We start from the raw sequence: 18,092 nt of genomic DNA, 5'->3' as shown, positions 1-18,092 counted from the left end.
TTACCTTAAGTTAAGAAATATTATTAGAATTAAGTATAAATTAAGTAATATTTCTATTTTGTATCACTGTGTATATGTATCTTTATTAGCAATTATATTGATTTATTTTTATTTTATCTTTTATTTGAGACCTCTTTGTATTTTGTTGAATTTCTTTACAATCTTGTGCTATTTCTCTGGTACGATTTCGCGCAGTGACACGAGCTGAGCCCAGAAAAGGGATTTTGACGTAAGGAAAAATCTATTTCTGGGCGATTGGCTCGTGTCGCCAGCGAAATCCCGCCCTACCCATCCCATCGCCAAGATTGTCTGCTAACTTCAGGATGGCCACCAGAGGCGCAGCAGTCGGCAGCATGGGATGGAGTAGTAGTAGTAGGTGCTGCCCACTCTGTGGGTCGGCTCTCCTCTTGGGGGATTTTGTAGTGGGAGAATTCTATTGGCATTTGGCTCGTGGTAGTGGTCTCACTCGCCATAGTGTTCATACCGACACTCTCTGGGAGGGTGAGCGAGTCAGTTATACTGACCTTTTTCTTTATTTATTTATTCTCTGGTATGTGTTAGTACATTTACCCTAGAAATAATAGATTAAAGGATATTTCGCTGGCGACACGAGCCAATCGCCCAGAAATAGATTTTTCCTTACGTCAAAATCCCTTTTTTAGACCTGAAAGCCAATATAAAAAATATCAGATGGCTTCATGACTGCCAGTAATTTAGTAACACTATATTACTATTTCCACAATAGTTTTTTAATAATTAAAACTTTCTGTCCTTTAAAATGGTAAATTTTCAAGCATTAATCATTTGCATGAAGGTAGCACAGGAAAAAAAATTTATGAGCAACTAAACTTGGCCAGTAGTAAATTTACTTGCTTACATGCAAGCTTATATCATGCACAGGTGGCAGTGTATAGTGGTTAACATATTCCAATACTAAAATGTATGCTGTCAACCCTGCCCTTTTGACAAAATAATCATAATTGAAACTGAGTAAAGCTACACACTTTGAACACTTTAACAGGTGCTCTCCATACCAAAACAAAATAGCAGCAACCACAAATTTGCTACAACTTTAAAACTTTATTGAAAATAAAGTTTGTCATCAATTAGTAACAGCATGTAGTTCAGCACCTATGAAATTATAACAAAATTACCTTCCACGGCTGAAGCAACCTATCTACGGAGCCAACACAATGAAACACCCAGACTACATAAGTTACAAAATTTTATGCATGCATTATTCAAGAACTCAGGAAATTGATCAAAATAAAATAAATAAGAGTTCACTGTTGTTGCCACAGCCATGCATAACATCTTTTTATTTTTGTTTTCCAATGACTTGGATTGAGAGATTCATGCATACTACTGTTTATTTCTTACAAACTACCTTGCCCGTCGCTCCTTTGTGTACGTATGGCTGGGCACAGAAAACGGAGAGAGATCAGGCAAAAAATAAGGCCTTGAAAATCAACATTTCTCTTCAAAATCGGCAATATGATGATGATAATAATCATACTAATAAAAGAAGGTTAAAGAGCGTGTCAAAAAGTAAAGAATAGCAACCTCTCTTCATCAGACATCAGAGCTATGCAAGCCAACACACCCATAATTAAAATGGAGCTGGTTTCAGAGGTTCTGTATCTTTCTTTGACTATCAAATGGTCAAGTCTCCACTTATCTGAGAAGAAACTTGCCAATCTTCGATTTTCTGGACAGATGTCACGGAAAGTTAAACGACAGCTAATTCAAGAAAGCTCTATGATTCCTTGAAGTATAGTAGATCTACATTTAACCAAATGTAAAACTTCACAAAGCAATAAAGAATCAATTATACTGAAAAAGAAAAGAAAATCATTTAGCATGCAAACATATTCAATTATTTTATAAAACTTAACAGATTCAAGATAATGTAAGTATACATACACTTTGACCCCAATGCAAAAGGCCACTGGGAGTGTAAATTCATATCACATATATTTCAGTTCACCACATAAGTGTTGCATGATACAACAAGTTTTGATCACTGGATACAAACCACATTCTACATAACCAGAAAACCAAATGTTGGCCATTTTTTCCCATCAAAAATCCTGAAAAAAACTCAAAAGCTTCTCTGTGGTTTATACAAACTACTGTTAAATGTGACCCCATACAAAATAGTACTATAAAATGTGACCCTTCAACAAAATACTGTAAAATGTGAACCTTATGCAATCTACTGTAAAATGTGACCCAATTCTCAAGTTTACAATGTTCTGAAATGGTAACAAAGCAGAGATGAAAGGCTCTTCCCTGGAATTTAATTAAGCAAGGTTTATTTGACAAACTGACAAAGAACATCTGTGAATACTAGTGTTAAAAATAAAAACTCTCTCTCTCTCTATTTCCTACATAAGCATTCTTCACTTCAAAATGACAAGCTAATGAATCATTTGGAAAAACTATCACTTATAGTTAGTTAATATACCAACAATCCAATGTCATACTGAAGTTGGCAAGAAAGGCATAAGTAAGATTTCAAAAACGAAAAATTCTTCAAACTCACTAAGCACAGAATCAACATGAATAATAACAGTAGCAGCAGTGGGAGCTTAAATATAAGAGCAATACCTGTTCCACAGGGAAAAAAATAAGTTAACATATTGGTCAATGTAATTATATCTAACCCAACTCTCAGCATGCAAATTTATACACCACTTATCATTTACTGCAGTAACTGGTGAAAGTAGCACCCTCGTTTGCTTCAGCAGATGTTAATTCAATTAATTTCTATTCTTTTTCTATGACCTTTCGGTTATGCTTTTAGTAAATAAAATTCACAAATGGCCTAATGTCAGTTTTATCAACTAGTGCTACTTATAAATGCCAGAAGTGTCTCAGGATGTGGTAAGTCAGTACAAACACTACCTACTTTTGCCTCAATCATTATTATTCAATTTAAAACTATAGTAGATTCACATCAACCGTGCATTTGATGTCTAGGCCAGTCCCTTACGACACTCCTGATTGACTGTTGATAAGCCAATCACAGGGCTGCAAACTCTCAGTCTCTCTCGAGAGAGTTCACATAGGCAGGATGCATGGTTCACCTCTCCTGAGGGTTGCTTTTGAAAGATGTATCCCTCAGGAGAGGTGGAACATAGACCCTACCCATGTGAACTCTCGTGAGAGACTGAGAGTTTCCAGCCCTGAAATTGGCTTATCAACAGCCAATCAGGAGTGTCGTAAGGGACTGGCCTAGACATCAAATGCAGGTTGATGTGAATCTACTCTAGTATATAATAAGCTGTAAGCAGCTGGAGCTAAAAAGAATGAAGAAAACCAAATGAAGGAAGCCTGTTTGTATGAGTTACATCCAAACAACGCAGCTACCACAACCAACCACCACCATTACCAATCATGGTTTTTTTTTTTATTGCACTCTTAAAAGCAATCATTTCCTTTACATAATATGCAGTGAGTTTCTGCACGATTTTTGGCTACCAATAAGCTTAACCCTCTTCTAAAGGAACCTTCATTCCAGTGAACAGTGCAAGAGCAAAAGATAAGTCAAGTGACAATTGATATCATCCTAGTGCATCAAGTTTCAAGTCTTTGACCATTTTAAAGGAGAGGGGCCATCACTGTCGCTTTTTTCTTCCACGAGTTATATCAATGCTAGAAGGGGGCAATAACCAATTGTTTCACTTCCATTTTGACAAACGAGTGTGATTTAAAATTGATAAATGAAAAACTTCTCAGAAACCGAAACATAAAAGAGTTTCCTCCTCACATTTATATTGATATAGTATTGTATTTATTACAAATAGTTATTACACTGTTGTGACACTTGCTTTCACTATACTCTGTTTTTTTCCATCTCTGTCCAGCCGCCTGTGGTGTTTGTGTATGGTAACACTGCGTCATGGGCTTTAAATAGTTACACTATGTGTAAGTTTTAGGTAAATAAAAGGATATCTGGGTGTAAATTTGCAACTGAAAAGTGTTTTAATAATTTACTGTGTGCGAATTACACCGTTAATATTCGAAATAGGATATTATTTAAGCCCCGGACGCAGTGTTACCATGCGCAAACACCACAGGCGGAGGGACAGATGGAAAAAAAACAGTATAGTCACTCATGCCACTACGAAACTATAATCCCCGTGAGAGTCAAATAAGCCCTGGGAGGGAAGGAGGGAGGGGAGGGTAAGGGAGGGGAGGGTAATTTCAAATGAGCTACTTTATCATCTCCTATGGGCATAATAAACAAGATATGAATTCAGTGGAAGGGGAAAAAATAACGAGCATGGAAGGAGGAATAGCGTTCAAGGAAAAATTCCCAAGAGTGATGAAAAGTCACCATCATCATCATCATCACAGTCTTCGTAAAAGGCAATCAGGCAACCGGAAATGAGAAAACGGGTTAATCTTTTTATTCCTTTTTTCTATTATTTTTAATATTTTGGAATGCGTGAGTGTGCGTACGTATAAACTAAGAAGGAATCACAGCGCATTGATTATACAAGAACATAACCGTATACACATTTATACGTGCGCACGCGCAGGCAAAACACACACACACACACACGCACACACACGACACGTGGTTGTGGTTGGAGCGAAGTAGCACACGGACAGGTGGTTGGTTTGTTTACCTTCCTACGAAGCGCGAGTGGTCGTCGAGGAAGAGATCGCTGCCGAAGGAGGCTCAAGTTAGTACAAAGGGCAAAGCTTCACGTCCAACGTGGGACATTGCATGTGCAGAGAACTTACTTCTTTTTTCTTTCCCTTCTTTAATTTTACACTTTCCTCCTGCGTCAATGTTTTATAAACTATAGGCCTACATCAGTATTTAATAAACTATAGACCTACATCAGTTTTATAAACTATAGGCCTAACTGAAAAACAATAGATCTTGCACCGCTTCAAATCAAATCGAGCTGGCTCCAATGTATCATAAGACCCTCTTCATATTCTTTGTGTATGCTGTTCGATCTCTATGCCCTTTCCTTAGGCCTAACACACACAACACTTTACCGCTAAATACAACACTCCTGAAAGTCTCTCAAACACTAGAATAAAACTGTAGCCATTATGTATCAAAAGTAAATTTCAGTATGAGATTAAATACATTTGATCACGTTACTTGACGTGGATATTAAAACTTTAAAAGCCTTTGTCACAGTCCGACCAAAATGATTACTAAACTAAATCCGCTACTCGGATAAGACTAAATAAAATTACGAAACAGATTCTATAAATAAAATTAATGCAAACACTTATAAAATATTAATAACAGTCCCTCGACAGAAACAGAGCAGTGAATAGTCACGAAATATCACACAAGGGAAAACCACATAAAACTGACGGAAAATTTTTTCACATCTGTGTCTGTCATTCAAAAGAAAAGGCGCAAATTGCTAACACACGACAAATGTTTGAACGGAGGAAAACAGCTGATTTTCATATACTTACATTCACGCTTACACAAAGTAACAAATGTGCATTAATTATCTACAAGAAAAGATGAACAAGCCACAAGTTCCCACACACATTCTGCGCCGTGAGGTTACTTACAAACTAGGGTGCGCCTAATGCAACCAATATCTGTCACCTTGAATTCAACAGCAGCTCGTCAAGCCACCACAAGCAATGAGTCAAATGAATAGAAGACAATATAGAATTTAGGCCAAAGGCCAAGCGGTGGGACCTGTGAGGTGATTGAGCGCTAAAATGGAAATTGACTGTAAGAACGTTTGAAAGGTGTAACAGGAAGAAAACCTCAAAGCAGTTGCACTATGAAACAATTGTTAGAGGTGAGGAGTAAGATTGGAGAAAAAAATATGAACGGAGGTACAGTAATGCTCAAATGTAATGCGACAGGATTCTTTTTGTATCGTCAAGATTCTCAGACTCAACTTGACGTTGCCAAGTAGTGTTAAACTTTTTTTCTGGTGCCATACTTGTCGAAAAGTTTGCGAATTCATAGCCAGCACTATTTTCCTTATGATTTGATAAGGCTAGCGGTGCCATTAATGAAAGCACACTTACCATGCTCCTCGGACTGGTCATCATACCTACGTCTGCAGCATTATATAACAGTAGACCTAATAAGCTCAACAGTCATAACATATCCAAAACAGGAATAAGAATTAAAACAAGCTTTCTTTGAATGTTGAAGTTTTAGGCTGCTTTTTTTTTTTTAAGCTAAGCCTGCATGTTGGAAAATGATTTACAGGCCTAAAAAAATAATCTAAGCCTTCTGATATATAATCTGTTACTAATGATTTTACTTGTAGAGATTACTTGTTCTTTGAGAAATAAATGATGATGATTTTGATTTTATAAAGAAGATGGTTCTTAATCGTAATATCATAAGTATTAATATCAAGGCGTATGGAACACTTGTTTTTCAACTGGTTTAAAATATTATTTTCTTCAAAGTCCTTCTGCTCGCTTTTGGTGTATAATTTATTCTTTCATAAGGTAACTTGAATTGCTTTCTGGCCAGAAATTGTTACTAGAGAGCTGTGAATGCAAAGTGTAACGTAAAGAAATCTAACACACCTAGGCCTAGCAACAATATCTTGGCTTTGACAAAAGAATAATTGCATAAGCGAATATTTGCTAGTTTGCCATCATTTTTTAAATATTTAAGAAATACAACAAATAATTCTGTATGAAAATCTAAATATTCCTCTAACAAATGTAAAGTTAATGTTTTCAAGATAATTTCATTGCCGCTACTCATTACAGACCTCTGTTACACCAGGTGGTTGTTGCACCGTCGATACTCGCGTCACAGTCACACCCGCTCTCCTCACACAGTGGGTGCATTCATATATACATTTTTTCAGCGGTGAGGCGTAAAAGCACTATTTCAAATTTTATGCTTGCTTTGGAAGCAATACTAATGTTATGACAATTTTTTTTTCGTATATTTCATTTAACATTCGAACTGAGGTTTGATGATGACTTCGTTTTGGTCAAATGCTTCAGCGATGTGTGAACGAAAGTTTTGAAAATGTTTTTTTTCTGGAATTTAGCTGCACAAGCTATTTTGTTACAGCTTTGAAATATATAACAGATTTCATTCTTATGAAATATATTATGGCCTTATTGTATGCAATAATCGTGTTTTCGTATTGAAATATGATAAATATGGAGCATGCCAAGTTGCCAGTTAGTGAATTTTGAACGAAATCCTATAGAGTCATGTCGCATGAGATTTGAGCATCACTGTACAGGAAAATGAAAGAAAGAGGTTGCAGCTAGGGGCCGTCGGGAGACTGCAAAGACCATTAAGTAATGCCTACAGTGCACCACATGAAGTGCATTACTGACGGCACTACCAACCTACGGGGATGAGTCAAAATGAAACATCAGTCCTACACTGCTGAGGTCATTTCCAGCCTCGAAAGCTTTTTGCGTATACAGGACGATACATTGTAGAAGGCTCTAGGCATTGCAGATTCAATTTCACCCCGAAACGAGGCGCTCCCCGAGAGAAACGCATAGATCACTCTCTCTCGCTCATGCCATGACCGACCACCCACCACCAGGTCACGTCTTTCCCGAATATGCATAATGAGAGAGGTTCTTATCGAGACCCGAATCTCGCCGCCCTTCCCCGATTCGACAACTCCCCTTTCCTTAAATGTGGCATAGGCTGGTTCTTTATTGGAAAAAAAAAATACAAGGAGGGAAGAACCTTTCCCTGGCGCATCATCATTCCCTTATCAGAGGCAACAGACAAAACAGCGGTGTAAGAACGAAGGTGTGAGTTCTAACTAGAGTACCACGAATGTGGCGCCAATAAAGCAAAGATATTAACAATGACTCGTTTTGGCCTACACCAAGGAACAAGGAGAGAGAGAGAGAGAGAGAGAGAGAGAGAGAGAGAGAGAGAGAGAGAGAATAGTGGCACTCAGGTCCCAAGAACAAGCTGAACCATTTGGGGCTTTAAAGTTGCCATGTAGGCCTAATTAACTGGCGAATCAAATGAAACTTAAACGTTCCACAATGCCCCAAGTCATAAAAACATAACCATGTTAATTCTTCTTGAGTGTGACATCACAAATTCTACTCTAGCAAGGAAAGCAAGAAGCATTTCACCAAAAGACATTAAGAACAAAATTGCAGAGCTATAAATACTTTTGCTTCCAGCAAATGGAATCCAATTCTGATTGTACGTACAGACATTTAAAAAGAAAATGATTCCCAAAATCCAACACCAGAAAGCTTATTTCATTCCAAGCGTCGTTTACAACTCGTAAATGAGAGCCCACATTCCAAGCAGGAATCGAAGGTCAGTGACTAAGCGATTTTCGGAATTTGTAGGCTATCCAAAGTCGGAACACAGAGTTTCCAGCCCTGTGATTGGCTTATCAACAGCCAATCAGGACCGTCGTAAGGGACTGGCCTAGACATCAGATGCACGGTTGATGTGAATCTGCTACAGTACGTACTTCATAGTACGAACTTTAAAAGAATCCTCGAAGTAAAGGTCGATTTACTTCTATCCGGGAACTTTGGAAGCCAAATACTGCATTTTAAAATCCTGAGCGAAATAAAATGAAATGAAATAAGAGAGAGAGAGAGAGAGAGAGAGAGAGAGAGAGAGAGAGAGAGAGAGAGAGAGGAAACTCAAATGTCAAGATACACCACAACCAATCACCATATTTTCTGGATATATCTCACGAACACCTAAATACTAACATGACATTGCACCTTGAACACAGCCCCCCTACGAGAATGATTCCGTGAATTGCGAGCAACTGAGGCAGAATTTAATAACGACCTAAACTATTTCGCGCCGAAGTTTCTCTTCCATGCAAACTTATGACATGCAACAACTACGAGTGCTCGTCTCACAAGCTTCCTATTAAACTACAAACATGTTTCTGGTGTCCACTTGATGGCAACAGTACAAGGCATCAGCAATACCTTTGCAACAATCCATCTCTCTCTCTCTCTCTCTCTCTCTCTCTCTCTCTCTCTCTCTCTCTCTCTCTCTCTCTCTCTCTCTCTCTTTTAACTCGTTCGCTGTTGGCACTGATACCTCGGGGCAGACATGAAATCCCTAAGGCTAAGTCCTTTCACTCTCTCTACAAAAAAAAAAAAAAAAACTGCCAATAAAAACGTCTGCATTACTGCCTCTCTCTCTCTCTCTCTCTCTCTCTCTCTCTCTCTCTCTCTCTCTCTCCAAAAAAAATAAATTAAATAATCTGCATTACTGCCTGCCTGCCTGCCAGAGAGAGAGAGAGAGAGAGAGAGAGAGAGAGAGAGAGAGAGAGAGAGAGAGAGAGAGAGAGAGAGAATTTCAGTAGACTTCAGTCAAATGAAGAGAAATGCAGTTCGTATAGCAAAGCCAAACGTCCGTGGAAGTCTTCGGGAACCTGCAAAGCTACTTTAAAATCGGTTCTTAAACGGCTTTCGTAGAAGTTTAATGACTACTTCCACAACGAATGGAAGTAGCAGGCGACCTAGGGGCATGACTCTCTCAGAGGGCTGTTAACCTCAGTACTTTCAAATTCAGCCGAGAATACACCTGGGGATGAAAAGTTTCTTCCTTCAAATGACACCGCCTAAAACTTACAATGGCAACCATGATGACTCAATGTATTGCACCCAACAAAGTACATTAAAGATACGAAATATAATAGTATAGCAGAAGATTCACATATACAAAAATATACTAATCATCACTGCCATTCAAGTCACGAAACTCACATTTAGTGTCTGCACGAAAACACAAAAACGAAACAACAGTGATGGTGTAACAACTCTCTGCTAGCTGAACACACAATGGTCAAATTTAGACAAATGACGCGTGCACATACATAGAAAAAATCAAGAGAATAAATAGAACAATTTGGAAACAATGGATGCTTCCGTGCACTGTGGAGAATAAATATGAGTAGGCCATACTGGATAAAGTAACCACAGATGTAGACACTGTTTCCTGTAATGGCAAAATGGTCATCTTGGACTTAAAGAGAAAATAACACAGAACTTGAATCAGACTTACACTTGCTCGGTCAACGTCATCATCTCCTTTTCCTGTAAAAAAAGAAAGAAATATTTATTAGAAATTGGGAGAAATATATGGACACTCATAATACACAAATAAATTTTCCATAATCAAGATTTTGAAGAAAAAAAAAAAAAAAAAAAAAAAGTTATCTTTGGCGAACAAAACAACTCATTTAATTATGGAATTTCGACGGTAAGTCAAAGATGAGCTCAATCAATTCCTCTTTCTATTCTTCCAGTCCCGAAGCTTTATGCAAAAAATTCCATCGAAATTCACACCCGGCAGTCATTTCATACCCTATGTTAGAAAACACACCTGGAGAAGGTGAGCTAAAGGAGGTACGACTTCAATTGGACATAAAAAATAAACTTACAAACGAATTATTTACTTGTACGTAAATATTAATAATTACCAACCACAACACAGATCAAAATACAATGCGAATATTCTGCAGCAATGTAAAAAATATCCGTTAAGTTTTGTGAATTCAAGTAAAACAACAACAACTACTACATAAAAGGTATCCAAATCGCCTAACCATCTGAACCAAAAGTCTTTCTTATTAAAGTGAACGAAGAGGGGTTAAGATAGGCCCAAGCCAGCCAGATATCAGGTCCTATCACTTCAGCTATGTGCTTCATAGCTGCAAAAAAGTGAGAGAGAGAGAGAGAGAGAGAGAGAGAGAGAGAGAGAGAGAGAGAGAGAGAGAGACCAGTTTTGGATAAGGACCAGGTGTTGTTCTTCGGTACGCATTCAAATGACCTCATGTGGAAGGTTCAGACTTCAAGGTCCATTAATTGTACAGACATTTTTTTTTCCAGCGATAAGAGTACGCGAGTAATGCTTTGCATATAACGGACCGAAAGGTTCTAAACATACGATGAGATCCTCTGCCTGCTTCTACATAGAGAAAGAAAGAAACAAGTACAGTGTATAAAACTAAATCAAATAAATACACGAAAAAAACACACACAAACAAAAGCATCGCACATACAAAAAACATACGGCGGACTTCTCCAGGATATTAATGTCGTTAACAACGAACTCGCAAAGAGGATCATCATTCTGGTCATGCAGGCGAAAAGTTACGCGTTTCCAGCCGACGGTATCCAAGGCCCCAGAGAGATATTCAAATATATATATATATATATATATATATATATATATATATATATATATATATATATATATATATATATATATATATATTTATTCACGAAGGACAGTGAAACAACGGAGCACTGCTGCGAAGCCTTGCAGGAGCGGTACCCTATTGTCTCACTTTATTTCCTGGATTGTCCTTATATATATATATATATATATATATATATATATATATATATATATATATATATATATATATATATATATATATATATAATATAAATAATCACGTTCCATATTTTCGTGATCGAGTTATACATACACACACACACATATATACACAAATATATGTGTGCGTATCGACGGTATCAAGCCCACATTGAGTTTCGCCTACCTCCGCGTCCATACATTCACAACACGTCTCTCTTTACAGTCGAATTCCTCTCTCTCTCTCTCTCTCTCTCTCTCTCTCTCTCTCTCTCTCTCTCTCTCTCTCTCCAACCAATCTCGTTACGTGGTTCTGTGAGCAAACACCACTCCACGCAACACTTTGCGTAACACTTGTACCTACGTCACTCCCATAACTAATGCCTGCAGTCCAAGAAACGGGCGGAGGATGTAAAAGAATGAAGCCCAATACTATTAGCAACGCTTAATTCAAGGGGACTGTGGGGTGATGCGTCCTCATTATGAAATATAAAAAGACATATGGTAAATATATTCTATAGGATCAAACGCCGATTTTACGAGTTCATCTTGGTCATGATATTACACACAGTTTTCGGTATATATCCTCGACGACATGACACTTTAAAATAATTCCATTACCATTTACTGTTATAAGATATTCAGTGTCAGATCAGGAAACTCTTCTACAAGCACCGTCGGTCTAATAAACATCCCCTCATTTGTAAATTGGAACCAGTTATTCATGTACATCAATTAATATTTTGGCCCAATTAGTAATATATAAAAACCGTGCTCATCTTCTAACAGATTTTGTTATTTTTTGAGAGTAAAGGATCCGTTTTATCATTAAAAATTAAAACCATGTAGCATGTATACATACATACCCATTATATTTATATATACAATTCACACATATAATATATTATATATATATATATTACAATAAAAGATCAATTCCGCATTCTCACCCATGTTCTCCATGATACCCACCGTTTAATTCAATGACTAACACCTTATCTAGTATGGTACCCGCAACACTACCTTCCCCAGGGCCAACAACACCCATACCCCAACCCCCCCAAATCCCCAAGACTACCCACGGCGTCACACTTTAATTTTAACCTCTCGTGAGCATTCCATTCAGCACTGATCATTCCAGGAAGATGTTCGCTATGCAGCTGAACGTTGTATGTATATTAAAAGGAGTTATATATAAATATTAAAAATAAATACCTACAAGTGTATGTTATACACATATCCAGGAAGAGCCCAAGTCTTTAATTTCTTCAATACTTATTTTTTATAGCCTCCAACGTCGTGGGACGCAAGGGTGTTCCTCTGACATTCCGCCAGTCATGCCTTTCTTGTGCTTTCACTTCCACGAATCTCCTCTCCTTCATACCCTCCCGTCTCATGCTTCTTAACCAAGTAAGTCTCAAGCATTCTGAGTCGTCTGGTGCCCAGGTGACACTGACATTTACATAATGTCCTCTACGTAAGGACAATGAGGCTAGTTACCAGAGTCAGGCCACATTCCTTTGGTGTACCCTTGCTGAGACTTTCAATCCCAAATGATCAGTCTTTTGTTTCTTTATTCCCTATCCTGAAAACCAGTATAGTTAGTGAAGGATTTGTCATTCCATTTTCTACTTAATTTATCTCTGAAGTGAATCTTATCGTAGTGCAGCGCTTCTCATCCCCGAAGTAAAATTTTCATTGATTCTACTTACGAAACTTGAAAGCAGTCATATTCAGGCCTTCAGCGCCTTCTGTTAAATCAATAAAATGATCCAAATCATATCTTGCCATCACAGAAATGTTCCTCTCAGTGTTGTCTTCCTTCTTTTAATGACGACATAATGGACCCATCCTTCCTCTCGACAAATACTTTCCTCCTGCTCTTCCAAAGCCACTCCCTCAATACAAGGTTTTGTCAGCATCATCAGTTGTTTTTTTTTTCACATTATATTCTTATCTCTTCTTACGCTTCATTAAACTTTATTTTCTAAACTTTAGTACCTAAGCCCGTTGTATTTTGTGTTCTGCATCTCCTCCTTGAAGCTATCTACAGGTCTCCCCCCCCCCCCCCCCGGGGCCCCCGTCTTATTCCATTGCCAAGGTTTCAGTCTTGTTATCCCATATTCCAATGCTTTTCTTGGAGACTGATGTACAATTTTTATATTTATCCAATCTCCACTGCTTTCCGGCATCATGATTTTTTTTTTTTAAATGCAAATATTTTTTGACACTTGGTTGGAAAACCATTTCGATGTTAACTTCCAAGGGGTTTAATAAAGTCTAAATAATTCGTAAGTTTTTTCGTTCTATTTGGATATAGGGCAAAATAACCTGACCATTCCATCAAACTCAAAGAAAATAGACGAGAAAATATCAATTCCTAACTTCATTTTCATTTCAAACATAAGCACAGTACAACAAAATTAATGTCTAACTCTGACAAGTTTAAGTAGAATTTGATGCTCTCTCTCTCTCTCTCTCTCTCTCTCTCTCTCTCTCTCCTCTCTCTCTCTCTCTCTCTATGCAAAGCCTAACAAAGGTATGAGTAATCTATGACCACTATAAAGCTGACTCGAGAGATGACATCATACACTCCGGAGATGTTCGAGACTTTGTAAGGCAGCCGTGACTTCCCACCCAACCAACATTCTTTTTCCAAGGAAGATACCCATCGTCTTTGAATAAAGGAAAAATGACGTAAATCCTTTTGAATAACGAAAAACTGTCAATATCTTAAGAAGGATCTTTAAGCAATTTGCAACTCAAAAATCACTGCCACTAATTGGGAGGATATGCTGTCCAAAGTTTCATCCATGAGAAAATGCAACGCCTAACATTTTTCGTGTTAGTCGGACTCTAAATATTAACAAAGTAATATTATGAACATTATTGACGAATGTGTATTCACATTTGAAGACACAAGGACAATAGCGACCCTTTATCCCTTAATACACATTTTATCTATTTAATTTATATTTTTTTCTTTTTTTATAACGTCATCTCTTCTTACTGCATTTCCCTTTGCCTCGTCTTACTTCTTCCTAATGAACACCATATTCTTTCGAAACTTCAATTTCAAGTCGATGGCCCACCTGTGGGCTACTTCCACACGAATTGGTTTAATTTTCTGAATAATAATAATAATAATAATAATAATAATAATAATAATAATAATAATAATAATAATAATAATAATAAATCACTATCAGGCGAATCCGCCCCACCTCTCAAAAAAAAAACAGACAATATTCAGGAAATTTGACAAAAGACAAGAACGTCTCAGTTTAAAGTGCCACGCCACACCACAACTGTTCTTTTCTTGGAAAATATCAAGAAACGAATACCACTCGTTTCCTTTTGACAAGAATGTCATTTACTAACTTGAAATCTCCCTTACGCCTGCAAAGTCATTATCTTGATTGCTTTACATTGTTCGGTTAACTGTCGTGTGATATCCTTATCATAAAAAAAAAACATTTGAAATCATTAATATGCTCGGCAATGACGTCATGAAAACATCCAAGACTTTTGCAAAACATTCAGAGAGAGAGAGAGAGAGAGAGAGAGAGAGAGAGAGAGAGAGAGAGAGAGAATATCGTTTCTTACTTGAAACAGCAGACTGAACAAAACCAATCGCATTAAGTACACCTTTATGCGCGCGAGTTGATCTGGATTTATTCAGGGACGTCATACGTATCAGAAATTATGCCTAGTATACAGTCCGTGAAGTAATAACCTATTCATCCTGGTAATAATAGGCCTAAGAATTCGAGTCTCCGAGATTCTTACATTCTTCCACAATTCGACTTGCCAGGTGGACACCGTCAACTTCTACAGGTAAATACATATTTCATACCTAATACCTGACTGACTCAGATCACTTTTGATGTTTTTACAATTGCTATTTTGCCTGTTTATTAATTACAAACGAAAACATAAGAAATTAATTATTATTATTATTACTACTACTACTACTACTACTACTACTACTACTACTACTACTACTACTACTACTACTACTACTACCCAGTACATGAACCCTTTTCATATGGAACATGCCCACAGGGACCATTAGCTTGAAATTCAAGCTTCCAAAGAATATGTTCATTTGGAAGAAGTAACAGAAGGTAACAGGAAAAACAGAAAGAAGAGAACAGCTATGAGAAATAGAATAGAAACACTAAATGAACAAAGTATACCAACTAACAGAATAACAATCACGTGACATAAAACCACCCAACATCTTCGTTGAAGGGTATCGGTGAAAGACTAGGCTGAAGCAATTACTACCCACAACTCTGGGTCAAACCACCCACTGGGGAGAAAATACCCAAAAAATTGAATTCTAAAGCGCTTATTAAATATTCATGAAAAAACACATAAATAACGGAACAGGACGCTGGAAACAGAAAGCATAGGAGGGACAACTCATTAATATTTAACAATGGCTGCGGGCTCTGTTACTACTACCACACGCTAGATCTAGTACTACTACCACCACTAGGAATTTCTCTCGAGCGATTGGAAATGAGAGAGAGAGAGAGAGAGAGAGAGAGAGAGAGAGAGAGAGAGAGAGAGAGAGAGAGAGAGATTCCTGGAAATGAAAAGGTAACGCACTAGAACATTACGAGACAATGAGTAAAAAAAAAAAAAAAAAAAAAAAAAAAAAAACTTAGGGTCACAAGCCCTACACAAACTGTCATTTGATCAATAATAACCGACATTAAATACTTAATGAAAAAACTATGAATCAAAAGACATGAATATAAACAAGGACTTTTCATTTCAACATAAATTTTATCAAAAGACATGAATATAAACAAGGACTTATATTTCAACAACAAAAATTTTGGATTCTAAGCAGACATTACCTCAGACAACTTTCATTCTTCACTAAAATAAAATAAAAATTAAATGATTCCATCATTTTCAAGGTTAATCTCGTTGAGCCACAACTAAAGGTAACAACACAAAGGCAACATCAGGACAATGAATGAGCCAAAAATTAAGGCCGGAAGGAAAGACCCCTCAGCTTCAGTATTATTCACTTACATTCCAAAAGAATCAAGTTTCTACAACAAAATAAATATCATCTGACTTCCCATTCATTATATGTATATGTATATGTTATATATATATATATATATATAATATATATATGATATATTATAGATATATATATATATATATATATATCCTTAATAAACTCTTCAATCATGGAATTTAATATGCTGATGACGGCAGGAGCTACCAAGACCCAAAGGTAGCTTTATGCAAAAGAATTCACTTCGAACCTCACAGCATGTTTTCTCGAGACAAATACTGACGTGCTTACAATAACAATCTAATGACGCAATCTTGCGCGCTAACGCATTCATTCGCTGCCTCGCTTTCACCCCCGAGGAAGAGAGAGAGAGAGAGAGCGAGAGAGAGAGAGAGAGAGAGAGAGATGCGAACACCTTAGATGATAACGTACCTTTCTTCTTCTTCTTCTTCTTAAAAAAAAATTATATATTTATTATATATAATATATATATATATATATGTTATATATATATATATATATATAATAGAATGATTCATATGTATAAAAAAAGAATGATAGAATTAAAGAGGTTGCGCCAAAACTGTTTATCTTTCCTGAAGTTGAAGAAATAAACTTTCACTACGATGCGTGGCATTTTATCACTGTAAGTCGACGTCTGATCTTGATATCTTTGGAAAAGGAAATTATACAGGCAAGGAAATGGTTACATGCTGGCCTGGCTATTTGACGCGTAGTCAAGTCATTTTTTATTGGATCATTCTCCAGGTGAATTCTCAACAGGTGTGTCTTGAGAATATATACACTTTATTCCAGATTTATACTTTAAGAATGTATTTACCATCTAGGAGCTTAACTGTTCCCCGCATCTCTCTCTCTCTCTCTCTCCTCTCTCCTCTCATTCTCTCTCTCTCTCTCTCTCTCTCTCTCTCTCTCTCATTAACAGATGTTTGGTTGTCGCTTATTGTTATTTATTACATTGGAAGCTTGTGGGGGAGTCTTGTTTAGCTTATGAAAATACCTTTCCCTCACTATCTAAGAGACTGAAATCCAATAAGACAAATACTTTAAAAGAATGATTGCACTTCCCAGTGTCTTTTGCTGCCATTAATTTGAAAAAAGAAATCCCCATTGCTTTCTCTCAACACGAAAACCGAGGGCATTTAAATTTAATTTAAAACTTCCCATCAAAGAACACTTCATCATTTAAAAATGGGTGGAAAATTAAACACCATGTAACAGCGTGCTAACCTCGGGTAAATCGAAATATATCTTCGGATTGGAATGAAAATACAAATGCGCTTTGGCTTATCGTACTTATGGCAAAGTAAAAATGTAATTCATTTATTTGTTTTCTCACGTGAATTAATCTTTTGCAAAGCTACTCAACTAATGATAAAACGAAAAAACTTAACGACAGTTTAAGATGCCCTTGACACCTTTAAATCTATCACCGTATGAAATTAACTTCCCTTTATATAAATTCCATTTCGTTAACGTGAGTCGAGTGTCTCCCCAGAAGGTTATTTTCATAGGCTAAACCAGACACCCCCCACAAGCTTCCTATGTATTAAATAACAATAAACGACAGCCAAACATCTGTTAATGAGAGAGAGAGAGAGAGAGAGAGAGAGAGAGAGAGAGAGAGAGAGAGAGAGAGAGAGAGAGAGAGAGAGAGAGAGAGAGAGAGAGAGAGCGGGGAGCAGTTAAGCTACTATA

At 37.0% G+C, this 18,092-nt stretch overlaps 1 protein-coding gene across 20 annotated transcripts in view; it reads right to left on the bottom strand.

Moving 5' to 3' along the window:
* The window catches only part of LOC135221061 (CLIP-associating protein 2-like), a 426,064-nt gene that overhangs the window by 87,464 nt on the left and 320,508 nt on the right, over positions 1 to 18,092 (bottom strand). For 10 of the 20 annotated variants that reach the window (XM_064258816.1, XM_064258807.1, XM_064258809.1 and 7 more), the window contains 2 exons: positions 10,013 to 10,044; positions 4,638 to 4,676 (listed from right to left, as the gene is read on the bottom strand). In XM_064258816.1, the coding sequence (XP_064114886.1) occupies positions 4,638 to 4,676; positions 10,013 to 10,044 (71 nt within the window). Of the gene's footprint in view, positions 1 to 1,387; positions 1,418 to 4,637; positions 4,677 to 10,012; positions 10,045 to 18,092 lie in introns of all 20 variants that reach the window. The other 10 variants (XM_064258820.1, XM_064258821.1, XM_064258824.1 and 7 more) reach the window with 2 other exon arrangements.

The sequence above is a fragment of the Macrobrachium nipponense genome, chromosome 2 (assembly GCF_015104395.2).
Source record: "Macrobrachium nipponense isolate FS-2020 chromosome 2, ASM1510439v2, whole genome shotgun sequence".
Classification (NCBI taxonomy): domain Eukaryota; kingdom Metazoa; phylum Arthropoda; class Malacostraca; order Decapoda; family Palaemonidae; genus Macrobrachium; species Macrobrachium nipponense.
Note: the sequence above shows the minus strand (reverse complement) of the source record. Positions and strands in the feature narration are given on the sequence as shown.